Raw genomic sequence first — 14,913 nt, 5'->3', positions numbered from 1 at the left:
TCCAATGAGTAGGCTCTTCACATCAGGTGGCCCAAGTATTGAAGTTTCAGCTTCAACATCAGTCCTTCCAATGAATATTCAGTGTTGATTTCCTTTAGGACTGACTTGCTGTCCAAGGGACACTCAAGAGTCTTCTCCAGCACCACAGTTCAAAAGCATCAATTCTTCAGCACTCAGCCTTTACACATGGTAGCATATTATTAGCAAGGTTCAGCACCTTGCTTTGCCACTTAGCTAACTATCTTGGAGGTATTTTCATATAACTATACAAAGCTGCCTGTTAACACTTTTATACACTGAATGCACTATATGTAATTTGAAGAGTCCCTGCTGCTGAACATTAAATGTTACAAATCTTTTGCTACTATTAACAAAAAAAATATCCTTACATACAAATTGATTCTGCATGTGCTAGTGTATCTATAGACTGAGGTCTCTTCTCTTTTCCTGCAAAGCTTTTACTGTCTCCATTTGGTCCATGGCTTGGGAGAGGGCTCCTGGGTCATTAAAAAGCTGCCTAGTGGCTGCAGGAAGACACTCAGGCAGAAGTCCTGACACCTGGGGAGTCCACAGTGGCCCCTCAAAGGCAGCTGGGCCAGAGGCTCCGAGCCCTTCTTGAGTTGAGGTTGACCCCTCAAAGGGACACTCGCCAGCCCAACGGCAGCCAGTCTGTCAGGTGGATGCCCAACTTCTTGCTGAGTTTCACCTCCTCATCTATGAAGTGATTCTCTAAGACGTCACAGAGATGGGGGTCTACACAGGCAGAACCACGGTATGAAGATCCAAAAGGGCTTGGTTCAGGTTCTTCTCCACGACCACAGCAGTGTCCATGGTGTCCAGGGTTTTACCTCACTCATCTTGGGACAGCTTCTGCACACCCTGGAAGAGGATACAGCCACTGCACCAGTTTTGTATCTTCAAGAGACCAACTCTCAGAATAAGTGGCCCACATTCTCCAGAGCCACAGTGCCATGGTGGAAATGGATGCTCAGAGAACAGTACGTGTAGGAGGCCTGCAGATGCAGGCTGACCACACGTTTCATGCTGGCCTCCACCTTGGTGGAATAATTCTGATTAATCTGGGAGTTCTTGGTTGACTGGTCCTGGAGACAGTGAATAGCTGAGAAGATGGTTCTGAAGGTTAGGACTGGAAAAGAGGTTGGAGGGTAGTCAGAGGCTGGAAGAAGAAGCATCCCTGGGTCTAATCCAGCTAGACCCTATTGAAACAAGAGAGATCTGCAGGACCACCAGGCGTGCTGACTAGAATAAGGTCGTATAAGTGCTATTTGGTGGGTCAAAGTATATGAAAATCTGTATATTACAATGTATAGGAGTCTGTTTCCCAATACTGTTAAACATCATCAAACGTTTTTTGCTGTTTCTCAGTAAGTGAGAAATTATATAATAGTAGTATGGTTAGATATTTTTCATGTTTAAGCATTATTTATATTTCCTCTTCTGTGAACTGTCTACTCATATCCTTTTCCCGGTTTTCCTTTATCTTTTAATTCTATGCATGTTTTTGAATGGGCAGCATAACACGGGACAAATCCAAAAATTCAAATAGCAAATAATGAAAAAAAAAAATTCTCCCTGTTAAAATTCTCCCCCAGTCTTTCAGTTCTCCTCAGAGGTAATCACTGCTGTCTCTTTATTGGCTGCCTTCCAGAGGTATTCTATACAAACATACAAGCATGAAACATATATAAGACTGCTTTGTGTCTGTACATAAAAGAGCCACCACATTCTTTTTAACTGCATGATATTCCACTGCACAGGATATGGTATATATAACTACAGTCTGAAAAGAGCAGCTGTGTATGCGTGCAAGGAACTCCACTTGCCACACCATGTGACTAAGTGTGGGATTGGAGAGGATGCACTTCAGACTCTCTATTTAGGGCTATTTTCTTTTTTTCTAATTTATACAATATCTCAGGATGAACTTACAACAGCCCTGATCACTGATGAAACAACTAGGATGTTTATAGGCTTTTCCCACTACAAACAATACTGCAATTGTTATCCTTGTACATCATTTCATAAATGTGCAGAATATATCTGAAGGGTAAATTCTTAAAACTGGAGTTCCTGAGTAAAATGGTATTTACATTTTAAATTTTAACAGGTTTTACTAAGTTGCCCTCTGTAGCAGTTTTACCAACTGCTATTGGCATTTTTATCTTTCCCATCTGATAAAACTATAGTTCTAAATGGCATTTCTCTAATCTTGAAGCTGAATTATGTTTGTGTATATTTAAGAACTATTTTTTTTCCAAGTCTGTAAAATTATGGCTCATACTTTTACCCATGTTCCTAATGGGTGTTGGATCTTCTCAATGACTCACAGAAACTCTTTACATATGGGAAAAAATAGCCTTCTACAACATAAATTGCAACTTCTTCATTTTTCTCATGTGTCCTGACTTTGAAATGTAGTTGAATTTTCCTCACAAATCTTTATGGCTTTTGGGTTCTGTGACATATCTAGAAAGACTTTCCCTATTTCTGCATTAAAATTCTTTCCTATACTTTTTCCTAATACTTTCATTATTTTTTAAACTTGAAACTTTTCTCCATCTGGGCATCATTTTGGTTTAACTTAGGAGGTAGAAATCCTATGGTATTTTCTTCCATATGTCTACTCAGTTGTCACAACACTGTTTATTGAATAATCTAGATCTCTCCTAATGATGTGAACTGCCACCTTTATTATTTCTAAAATCGTGTGTGTATATATATACATACATATATATATTTACATATATATTTATGCATGCATGCACGCATGCTAAGTCACTTCAGTCATGTCCGACTCTGTGCGACCCTATGGACAGCAGCCCCCAGGTTCCTCTGTCCACAGGATTCTCTAGTCAAGAATACTGCAGTGGGTTGCCATTTCCTTCTCCAGATTTATATATAATATATACATAATATTTCTATAATATTTATAATTATATATAATTTTAAAATGTTTTTATTAAATATATATTATACATTTATAAATATAGAATATATTTTTATATATTTAGGTCTATTTCTGGACTTCTTTTCTATTGAATTGTCTATCCATGGCTTCCTGTTGTTTCAACTATGTAGCTCTATAAAATCTGTTGTATAAATGATTCACTTAACATCTAAAACTACCACAGCATTGTAAATCAACAATATGCTAATAAAATTTTTTAAACTTTTTTTCCAAATGTGTAGTTATAATTTGGGGAACTAGCTCTTCCCCTTCTTTATTCTTCTTTTTCAGAATTTCGTTGAAGGTTTTTAAAGCATCAGAGTGACAATCTGATTTGTGTTTTAAAATGATCATTCTGGCAACACTGTGGAGAAAAAAAACTGCAAATGGCAAGAATGGAAGGAGAAAGACAAGTAGGAGGTCACTGCAATAATACAGAAGAAAGATGATGATGGCCCAGACTAAGAAGATGGCACCAGAAGTGATAAGAAGGAACACTGGAGAGGAAGTAAAAGGACTGGACGAAATAAAAGGACTCTGCTTTACCTGAGATGACTATTCATCATCTAAGAGTAGTTGGATGGATACCTGAACCTACAGCTCAGAGGTCACGGCAAGAGAAGTCAGTCTGTAATCAGCCACTATCCAGGTGGTTTAAAACCAGAGGACTGTATGAGTCCCCTATAAAGAAATGTGTAGACTGACAAAAGGGATAAGTATGATGACCTAGAAGTTGAAGGTATTTCAAGGAAGGGAAGAGAGATCAGCTGTATCAAATGTTACTGAAAGCATGAGGAGAAGGAGAACTGAAAACTGACCACTAGATTTGGCAAAATAAAGACTGATGGAGGTCTTGACAAGACATATTTCAGCAGAGTGGTACAGACAAAAGCCTGACTAGAGTGAGTTAAGGAAAGAAAGCAGATTTAAAAAATGATGCAACAAGCAGAGGCCACCCTTAGAGGATTTCTTTCCAAAATGGAAAGCAGAAAAATGGGACAGTAACTGAAAGGCCATGGTATTAAATAAGGATTTTTTTCAGGTAGGAAATAATACCACATGTTTTTGTGTTGATAAAAATGATGAGTAGAAATCCAGAATACAGAAAGAAATCTATAAGAAAAAAAAATACAAAAATGAAAGAAAATGTAGATGTTCAGAAACAGAAATATAAGCAAACTCACTAGTAATCAGTGACATACAAAATAAAACAATAAGATATTACTGAAGACTGGCAAAAAAAAGTTTAAATCTGAAAACATAAAATGACAGTAAGGCTATAGGAAATGAGTACAAACATAAACTGCTGGTGGAAATAAAAACTGGAACACCCACTCAATAGGGCAATTTGAAAACTAAAAATGTAAATACACTTTGTCCTCAAAATTCCACTCTTCCATGTCTACACTAGACAAACACACCTGTCACATGCACAAGAAGACATATACAAGAATGTTCATTCATTGCGGCAGATATTTTTGATAATGAAGCAACATATGTTTATCAACAGGGCAATAGATAAATAAAATGTGGTATCTATAGGCAATATAGGAGATCAAACCAATCAATCCTAAAGGAAATCAACCCTGAATATTCACTGGAAGGAGTTTGGCTGAAGCTGAAGCTCCAATACTTTCGTCACCTGATGCAAAGAGCCAACTCATTGGAAAAGACACTGATGCTAAGAAAGACTGAAGGCAAAAGGAGAAGGGGGCAGCAGAGGTTAGACAGTATCACTGACCCAATGCACCTGAATTTGAACAAATTCCGGGCGACAGTAGTGGAGAGAGGAGCCTGGCATGCTGCAGTTTATGGGGGTGCAAAGAGTCAGACTACAACCGAGCAACTGAACAACAACAAAATATACAATATTATACAGTAGTAGTAGAAATGTACCAAATCTATTAAGAATCAGATGGATATTTTAAAAAATAATATTACTTTCGATGGATGTGTATATATGAATGCGAAAGATTAAAAACAGTCTGAAAGGACACACACCAAATTTGTAACAGTAGCTGCATCGAGGGATGTGAAAAAGGACTGGGGGCAGTGATTCATTGTTTAAAAAGGGAGGGTAAGAAAAGAAAAAACTATGAGCAAATAAGCCAAATCTATCAATGGTTAATTATGGATGGAGGGAATATAGTAGAACATGGAGTTGGCAAAGCTTGGTTTATGGGCCCATCATTTGTTTTAAAGTTTTACTAGAACAGAGCCACTTACTTATATATTGTCGACGGCTACTTCTCCACTACAATGGCAGAAGTAAGGAGCTGCAACAGAGACTGCATGGCCTGCAAAGTCTAATTTATTCTCTAGACCTTTACAGAAGAAGTTTGCTGACATTTGCAGTATGTTTTCGTCTTTGCACTTTCCAATACCTCACCTTTCCCCCAAACTTAAGACCACTTAAATAACCTGAAGGAATCCAGACCAAAGTCCCAGAGAAACAAAGAAAAAGATTCTAAAACAGTCTGGTTTTCTTTTTTTAAAATCATAAAAATACATTATTTATTATTATACTTTTTATAGACTAAACTGAAAATATTAATCAGAACTATTCTGTAACACAGTTTAAATGACTGGTGAATTACAGAAGTACTCCATATAGGGAAAACATATATAGGGCAGTCACATTTAATATGAGAGATATGCTTCTGAATAATTCAAAAAACCAACATAATTTAAGACTAATTGTCCCATACATATAGAGGAAGAATGCATTATCACAGAATATACACTTGTAATATAGAATATTTTTATAATATATAACATAATAAATAACAATACTTACTTCATAACAATAATATTAATTTAAGGCACAATGCATTAATAATTCATTATATAATTAAGCAGTTAATAAAATTATTAATTCTATAACAGTGATTTTTTAATCATGTAATTTTAAAATATAATTTAAAGTACAATACATAATATACATATAAATATGAAATTAACTTAATGACAGTTCATTAACTAATGTGGTATACTGCCTAAAAATAATTAACTAGTGTTATCATTATCCTCTTCCAGCCTTAATAATGGAAGAGTTAAGAGATATCAAATTAAGTAGGATAAACTCTCTCTCCACATTATGGTGAAGGCTGGTCTGACTTCCTAGAAGACTTTCGCTAAAGAATGAAGCTAATGAATCTAACATGGTTTGGGTTTTTTCTCTTTTTCTTTCCCACTGAGGATTTCTTCATATGCAAAGACACTTGTCCATCTTTCACCTCACCACCATGGAACTGCAATCCACCTATGGATCATCTTCAAAACTAGCAACTGTTGCTGAAATATGGTCAAAAGTCTATGCCAGTCACTTCATTGCTAGCTGATGTGCTGAAGACCCAGGCTAATTGCTGGGGCCCTCTTCCTATTACCTCTGTTTTTCTAATTCTAGCAAGTCCTCCTTCATTAATCCCTGGGAAACAACCCAAGCAAAATCTCAACATCCCTTCCATCAACCTTGCACAAATTTACCTTCTTTACCATTTTAAAATCTTCTTTATTAGCAGATGTTATGTTGTCTTCCAAGTTAAAGACTCTTTAAATTCTGGTAAAGCTGAAATAACCAGTCCATCCTAAAGGAGATCAGTCCTGAATATTCACTGGAAGGACTGACGTTGAAGCTGAAACGCCAATACTTTGGCCACCTGATGCGAAGAACTGACTCAATGGAAAAGGCCCTGATGCTGAGAAAGATTGAAGGTGGGAGGAGAAGGGGACGACAGAGGGTGAGATGGTTGGATGGCATCACCGACTCAATGGACATGAGTCTGAGTAAACTCCGGGAGTTGGTGATGGACAGGGAGGCCTCGCATGCTGCAGTCCATGGGGTCGCAAAGAGTAGGACACGACTGAGCGACTGGACTGACTGACTGACTGAAAGCTGAAATGTTTTGATAGCTTCAGCGCTCCAGATATAGCTTGCTTGCTCATTTTTATATTCTTAAAACCCTGGTGGGCTTTAAACTTGAAAAGCCAGCCATGACTTGTAGTAAACCTTTTTGTCTCAGTGTCACCTCCTTTCAAATCATCAAAAATACTTCATGTCTTAGCACAGATGAGAGCTTGGCCTTAGGGGCACATTATAGCAGCATTGATCTTACATCTGTGTTGCCAGGATTTCTTCAATTTATTCCATCATCCTTGCCTGGTTACAAGATAATTTTGTGAACTGAAGGGTGTATCTGCTCTAAAACCACTTTGGGGCTTTTTGAACATTATCTCTAATACCCTGCAGGGTGCACTCTCCTAAATTAACAGCATGAGATATCATAGCAATGGTCTAGCCTTCTTCACAGAGTTTTATGACATCTAACTTCTCCAAATTTATTGAATTTGGGGCACACTTTTTAGTACAGCACTACCACTTAATGAACCTGAATCACACTGTTATATGATATTTTTTTAAATACTTTTAATTGTATCAAGAGCAAATATTAAGAGAGCAACACCGTAATGAAAACATTAACCCAAGATCTGACACATTAGGTTTTGTGTGATACTGATAAAGGACGATAGGAATTTTGTTTTCCTGCTAAAATGATGCTGACATAAGACAATGACAAAGTCTGCAATTCTTTCAGCCTGCCAGAAATTATGCATTTCTTTACATTTTTTTTAAATTTCGGGAAGTTTCACAATAAAAAGAGAATTTAAATATTATTTTACTTTGCACTATTTTCAGCTTCACGTAATTCAAAGATGCATAAAACAATAATACAGTGAACTTTTTCAGAACCTTCTAGTCGAAAAGAAAAATACTTAAAAGTAGTAACAGGAAAATAACCACCCAGATGGAATTAACAAGTATTTAAAGAAACTAAGGAACCAGAACACAAACAGTAAAATAAATGAGAAATGCATTATTAATGAGCCAAGTTTAAAATTCAAAAACAAAAATTAGTGCATAATATATTACTCCACTTTTTAAAACAACTAAGTAGCAAATAGAAATGTACTCAGACATACATTAGAAGCTATATATTAAAATGAAACTAAACACAAAGAATATTAATCAGGAAGATAATTAATAAAACTTACATTTTCAATGATCTTTGTTGCCTCTTCAGTAACAACTGCACCTGTTATAAATTAAAATACATTATTATCCCTAGAATATACACAAGTAAACACTGAAACCAAGAGGTTACTTTCCTCTCTCTAAGGTGGTCTAGAGTCTAGTCCAGAATTTCTCAAAAAATAGTACAAGGAAATTTGGCATCAATATCACCTGGGGTGCTTGGTAAAGGCAAGGGATTCCTGGGTCGCAATCCTAACATACTGTGTTAGAATCTCTGATGTTAAAGGCAGCTATATTAAATCACTGGGGTTCCTTAAAAAATAAATTATATATACCACTTCCTTCTCTATGCACGCCACCCTGCTTGCTACCCACTTCCCTCAGAGACAGAGGGCCATGTTTCTTCATATAAATGTACATGTGAGTATTACCAGTAAGCGCTATTTACACTAGGAAAAAACCTCTACAGTTTACCCAAATGCCTTTACTTCAAGTCATACCTTTTAAAACACCACTCCCTGTGTGCTGGGCCGGAGATATTTTTGCCAATGACACCACATTGGTTATAACTGGTGTTGTATTTGTCCTTGAAGCAGGGAGCACCGCTGGAGCAATGTGTGCCTTAGAAATATTTGCTGATTAAAATAAACAAAAAGGTAAGACAAAAGGATCACATGCACACATTAAAAAAACTCTAACAACTAAGTTTCAAGGCAGTACAAATATATAACTGCATAATGTTGGGTTTCCCAAAGAAAGGCAATGCCAAAGAATGTGCAAACTACCGCGCAATTGCACTCATCTCACATGCTAGTAAAGTAATGCTCAAAATTCTCCAAGCCAGGCTTCAACAATACGTGAACCATGAACCTCCAGATGTTCAAGCTGGATTTAGAAAAGGCAGAGGAACCAGAGATCAAAATGCCAACATCCACTGGATCACTGAAAAAGCAAGAGAGTTCCAGAAAAACATCTATTTCTGCTTTATTGACTATGCCAAAGCCTTTGACTGTGTGGATCACCACAAACTGTGGAAAATTTTTCAAGAGATGGGAATATCAGACCACCTGACTTGCCTCTTGAGAAATCTGTATGCAGGTCAGAAAGCAACAGTTAGAACTGGACATGGAACAACAGACTGGTTCCAAATAAGAAAAGGAGTACATCAAGGCTGTATATTGTCACCCTGCTTATTTAACGTATATGCAGAGTACATCACGTGAAATGCTGGGCTGGAAGAAACACAAGCTGGAATCCAGATTGCCGGGACAAATATTAATAACCTCAGATATGCAGATGACACCACCCTTATGGCAGAAAGCGAAGAAGAACTAAAGAACCTCTTGATGAAAGTGAAAGAGGAGAGTGAAAAAGTTGGCTTAAAGCTCAACTTTCAGAAAAGTAAGATCATGGCATCCGGTCCCATCACTACATGGCAAACAGATGGGGAGACAGTGTAAACAGTAGCAGACTTTATTTTCTGGGGCTTCAAAATCATTGCAGATGGTGACTGCAGCCATGAAATTAAAAGACGCTTATTCCTTGAAAGAAAAGTTATGACCAACCTAGACAGTATATTGAAAAGCAGAGACGTTACTTTGTCAACAAAGGTCCGTCTAGTCAAGGCTACAGTTTTTCCAGTGGCCACGTATGGATGATAGTCAGACTATAATGAAAGCTGAGCACCGAAGAATTGATGCTTTTGAACTCTGGTGTTGGAGAAGACTCTTAAGAGTCCCTTGGACGGGAAAGAGATCCAACCAGTCCATCCTAAAGGAAATCAGTCCTGAATATTCACTGGAAGGACTGATGTCAAAACTGAAACTCCGATACTTTGGCCACCTGATGCGAAGAACTGACTCATTTGAAAAGACCCTGATGCTAGGAAAGATTGAAAGCGGGAGGAGAAGGGGATGACAGAGGATGAGGTGGTTGGATGGCATCACCGGCTCAATGGACATGAGTCTAAGTAAACTCCAGGTGTTGGTGATGGGCACGGAGGCCTGGCATGCTGCAGTCCATGGGGTCGCAAAGAGTCAGACACGATTGAGCAACTGAACTGAACTGAACTGAATGTTGGGTTGGGTGATCCTGTTTAGATTAGTGTTCACTAGGACTTAAAGGGTGCTTAATTCTCTAAAATTAGAAACTTCAAATGATACTCAATGTGTAAAAATACAGTTATCGGCTTCAGGATTAACAGGACTTTTCCATTAGCGAATGTTAAAATTTCTACACTTAAAGCTTGATTCAAATAAAAATTTAACCTGGTAATTTTTATGAATAAGTTGGTGACGTAGCTCTCCATCCACATAAGAACACTGATTTTGTTAACCCACATTATACAATGAAAATTCCACCATTACTGGTCTTAGGGAATGGATGATAACACAAAAGATTAGCACAAAGCATATGTGGTTAAGGTGATGATTAATAAGACTGCAAAAGTAGACAAAGGCCACACCATAAAGCCAGAGCATATGAATTCTGTCAATTCAGGAGCACTCCAGGCTTTGATGACAGAACATAACATCAAATGTTTTTAGCCTAACTCAGAGAAGTGCTACTTCAGAGAGCTACTTTCAGAACATGCCATGTATCTATTCATCTGGATATTTTGACCACATTAGCTGTCCTACTTGCAAAATTATTTTATTCTTAGCCGGGAAAAGCTTTGCTACCCATGAAGAACTGGTCTACTTTATTTTTTCTGATATAATTAATGTGTTGTTCTTTTTCCCTTGGCTACAAGCAAGCTCTGAATCAAATCTTACACCAGTAACAGCCACCATATTACTATATCCTCTTCCTTTGTTTGCCCTGATTTTCTATTTTTATTTCTGCTTTATTAACTGAATAGCAATATATCACTTAGTGTAAGTTATTTATATACAGATAAATTCAATCAAAAGCAAGCAAATCTAATTTTCCTAAAAAATTATTGCTTACATATTTATTGATTCCCTGGTATGTTTGATTTTGAAAACAAAAAGCATCAAGATTAATTTGCCCACTAGGGCAATCTTTAAGGATTCTTAAAGGAAAATTTAAGTAAATTTAGGCTATGTGAATGCAGTGAAATTTTGTTATTACATTATTTACAACTTTGAGTGCTGACAGTAACTTAGCACTGACGGAAAGATCCCATTAGCCAAGTTTAATTTTACCTTTATTTTGTGGAAAAGGGTCATTCATAATTTGCTGACGATGACAAAACTCCAAAACACAAAATAGGTTACAGAAATGTTTGATGTTTCCTCGCCATTTTATGGACTCACTTAGCTTTCCCTGTCGTTTACAACCATCACACTTGGCCATCTGAGAAAGAAATGTGAAACAGGATAGGCTGAAAACTATAAAATAATGAAAACATAACACTAATCATAAAACCAGAAGGAACTATGAAAACAGAATGTGTGAGTCAGTTGAGATCACAAAACGTAAGGTTCCTACCTTAAGATACTGTAGTCAAAAATATACACACTATTCGTTTTATATAGATGCCCTCAATTGAGAGGATATAAAAATTGATCTCCTGTTTTCAAAATTACTGGTGAAGGAATCAAAAGATGGGGTTTGTTTTTTTTTTAAGGTTAAGAGGCAGCCCACTGCAGTATAAAGAATATGGGCTGTGGTCCCTCTGCTGTGCACCTGGACTGATACATCATTGTTAATCAGCTATACTCCAATATAAAATAAGTTAAAAAAAAAAAAGAATATGGGCTTTGTAGTCATAAAGACTTTGATTCATTCGACAAATATCTAACTAGGTTTCCTTCGTCTTGAGCATTGAGATAGGTCCTAGTCACATAATTATGAAAATGACATACCTTCTCTCAAAGAAAACTATAGTTTAGGTAGGTAAACAAGTAAACAGATGATTTTACTGGAGTGTTACAGGTGCTCTTCCTCTCCTACCAAATTCTTCATGGGAACATTACATAACCTCCCTGGACCTTATTCTTTTTCCTTATTTATAAACAGGCAATACCAGAACAACCTAACAATAGCAATACTATACCTTATCTCTTAGGACTGTGAAAGTGTTAGTCACTTAGTCGTGTCCAACTCTTTGCAACCTCATGGGCTGTAGCCCACCAGGCTCTTCTGTCCATGGGATTCTCCAGGCAAGAAAACTAGAGTGGGTACCCATTTCCTTCTCCAGGGATCTTCCCGACCCAGGGATCAAACCTACATCTCCTGCACTGTGGGCACATTCTTTTACCATCTGAGCCACCAAGGAATGTGGTGAAGATTAAATGAAATAATATTTATGAAGCACCAGACAGGTATTAGTGGTTTAATCAATTGCAGCTTTTGTTGTTGGGCTTTCAAGAAAGTAATTTTTTAAAAAAGAAGGTAGATGAAGGGTAGGGAGGTCAGAGTCATTTAACTCATGAAGTGAGAGCAAAGGCTCACTTCAAGTTCCTCAGAACTCCTTCTGAATGAGAGAGCCACTTAAGGCAACATAACTGTGTAAAATTCCAACTATAAAGAACTAAAAGTTATAAATAAGATCCATGTGCCTTACAAGAAAGCAAAAATTAAAAGGAACAGTTCCCCAAACAACAATAAAAATCTCCAAAAATCCTATCTTCTTGACCCCAAAGATTTCATGTTTGTAGTCAACTGAATTTTGCTTTAGGAGCCCACAGCCCATAATTTATTTATTTACCTAGTTCTAAACAACCAATTTCTCTTCACATAATCTGAATATATTTTAAATAGAAAATAATGGTACCAACTTCAGAAAGTCGAAGAGGCACATCATATTTACCTGATAAAACAGAACCGTAAATTTGGTCATGCAGTCTTCACAACAGAACTCTTCCAACTTGCCCTCCAGTCGATTTTCTACCAAATTAGGGGATGTCTGTGAACAATAACTGCACATCTTACAGTAGTTTCCCCATCGTTCTCCAAAGTCACGGGCAGAGAGGAATCTGCAAACTGAGAACCAGCAGGATAAAACGAAGAGACATCAAGTTTACATTAACCAGAAGGCAGTGAAGTGAATTTCTACAGTCTTCAATAATACCAGCCTTAAGCTAACTTTTAAATCTGGACACAATTATTTGGCTCTAGGTTAAAAGAGAGTCCTATCTGTATTCACAAAACAAACTGATATCACCTTTGAAACATACACTGTAAATATTAGGTTATCTATATTCAGAAACATAAGAGGTATAAAAGTTCCTTAAGACAAGAAGCAGTAATTGCCCAAGTACCCCATTTATGAAAGGGTACAAACAATGATCTTTGAAGTTAAACTTAACAAAGAGATTTTCTATACTCCATACCAATACCATTGTTCTAATTATATTTGGAAAGGTTTTCTTTACTGAGATTATTATAACATTTAAAAGGATAGACTGAGAAGTGAGTTAACTATACACTCAATAAAAAAGCTTCAAATTATACCTCAAAAAAGAAATTTCTTGAAAATTAATTGTGGATTAAGAGCCCAACTCATCACGAGTTACTTCATAACCACCACATGCTCTGTGGCTACAATGAGCTTTTTTTCTTACCTTCACTACAGAATGGCTTATCAACCCCTGAGAATCGTACAGTCTCCTTTATAATTTTTTGTAGTTTACAGTAGTCACACATTGCCATAACTCTGTTTTTCTTTTTGTATTCATCAGAGCAAAGCTTGCCACAAAACAGAAACATCTTCCCCTGCAGAGGAAGAATAGTCATTAATATCTAATTAAAGTGTTGCTTTATTTTTAAGAAATCTTTTTCTTTCTCACTTCAAAGCAAAGTGAGTGACTGTCAAAGATGAAAAGACAAAAATGCTTCTATTGGATAAACTCATATATTCAATCCCTTTTATGATCTCTCTTTACCTTGTAGAAAAGAAGTTCTGGTTTTGTCGCAAACAGATAGTTACAGTGCTGACACCTGAGTCTGACAATCCTGTGGGTTAAAGCAACTTGCTGGAACTGAGCAGGAGGCTGGAGACTGGTTGCAACAGACCCACTGATGGAGCGGGGGGGAAAGGCAGAGGTGTGAGCTCTTCCGGCTGACACTGCTGACCCAGAGGGTGGGCTTACGATCACTTGGGTCTGAGATACGGGCACTGCTGAAGAGTTTGCTCCTTTTGGCTTGTTAAATACATTCTGAATAAATACAGATAAGGCAAAGATTGTATCAAGTAAGAAATAAGATAACTTGGTCATTTTCATTTTCTCACTTTAATAAATTAATTTCCCCCAATGTTTCTGCAAAGTTTTCCTAAGGAGTTCACAGAATGAGTTGAAATGGCATATTCCCAGAATAGGACTGAGGAATGTAACACTAAAAGGTTGCAAAAAGAAAAAAAAAAGGCTGCAGACTAAAATTCAGGCTTTCCAGACAAAGATCTCTAGTACATGACTCTAATAAATAAGAGCAGGCCTCTCCTTTCCCTCCACCTGCACACCTATTACCAACCAGAATCTCCTAGCTATTAAGAGCACAGTGGACACTTTGCTTTCTCCCTGGGGCCAAGGATACCACATGAGGGATCTTCCCACCCAGGAGGATCACTAAATTCTACCCTTTCTCTGTGTATTAGAGAGTAAGGAGAGAATGCGACAAGTGGAGGCTTCCAATTCCGTGCTGGGAGTCATGATGTATCTGGCCCAGGATGAGAGGAAGGGACACAGGAACCCATCACCATGCCACCTATCCAAACCACAGCCGACTTCCATTCTTTTGAAAGGGAGACAGCCAGGGGAGAAAGTGGAAGAGAAAGGTAGTTAGGTGAGAAGGCTGAATAAAGAAGGATTAAAGCTCAAACCTTGGGCTCAGACATTCTGCAGAAACGGCCTCCTGGACTGTAACTGAACAGAATCTCTTTCCTTCCTACCCGAAGCTTAATCTTTGATAAGGATGGTCCCTTCAGCAGTTAACATTTTGCCACAGA

General features: G+C 37.4%; 1 protein-coding gene across 2 annotated transcripts in view; it reads right to left on the bottom strand.

The window, feature by feature from the left end:
* ZMYM6 (zinc finger MYM-type containing 6) overlaps positions 1-14,913 on the bottom strand; it is a 47,135-nt gene that overhangs the window by 8,924 nt on the left and 23,298 nt on the right. For both annotated transcript variants that reach the window (XM_068964554.1, XM_068964553.1), the window contains 6 exons: positions 13,853-14,125; positions 13,532-13,682; positions 12,778-12,950; positions 11,168-11,318; positions 8,501-8,635; positions 8,021-8,061 (listed from right to left, as the gene is read on the bottom strand). In XM_068964554.1, coding sequence (XP_068820655.1) covers positions 8,021-8,061; positions 8,501-8,635; positions 11,168-11,318; positions 12,778-12,950; positions 13,532-13,682; positions 13,853-14,125 — 924 coding nt within the window. The remainder of the gene's footprint in view (positions 1-8,020; positions 8,062-8,500; positions 8,636-11,167; positions 11,319-12,777; positions 12,951-13,531; positions 13,683-13,852; positions 14,126-14,913) is intronic.

This window comes from Capricornis sumatraensis, chromosome 2, assembly GCF_032405125.1.
Source record: "Capricornis sumatraensis isolate serow.1 chromosome 2, serow.2, whole genome shotgun sequence".
NCBI classification, from domain to species: Eukaryota; Metazoa; Chordata; class Mammalia; order Artiodactyla; family Bovidae; genus Capricornis; species Capricornis sumatraensis.
The sequence above is the reverse complement of the archived record's forward strand: the minus strand, read 5'-3'. Positions and strand labels throughout refer to the sequence as shown.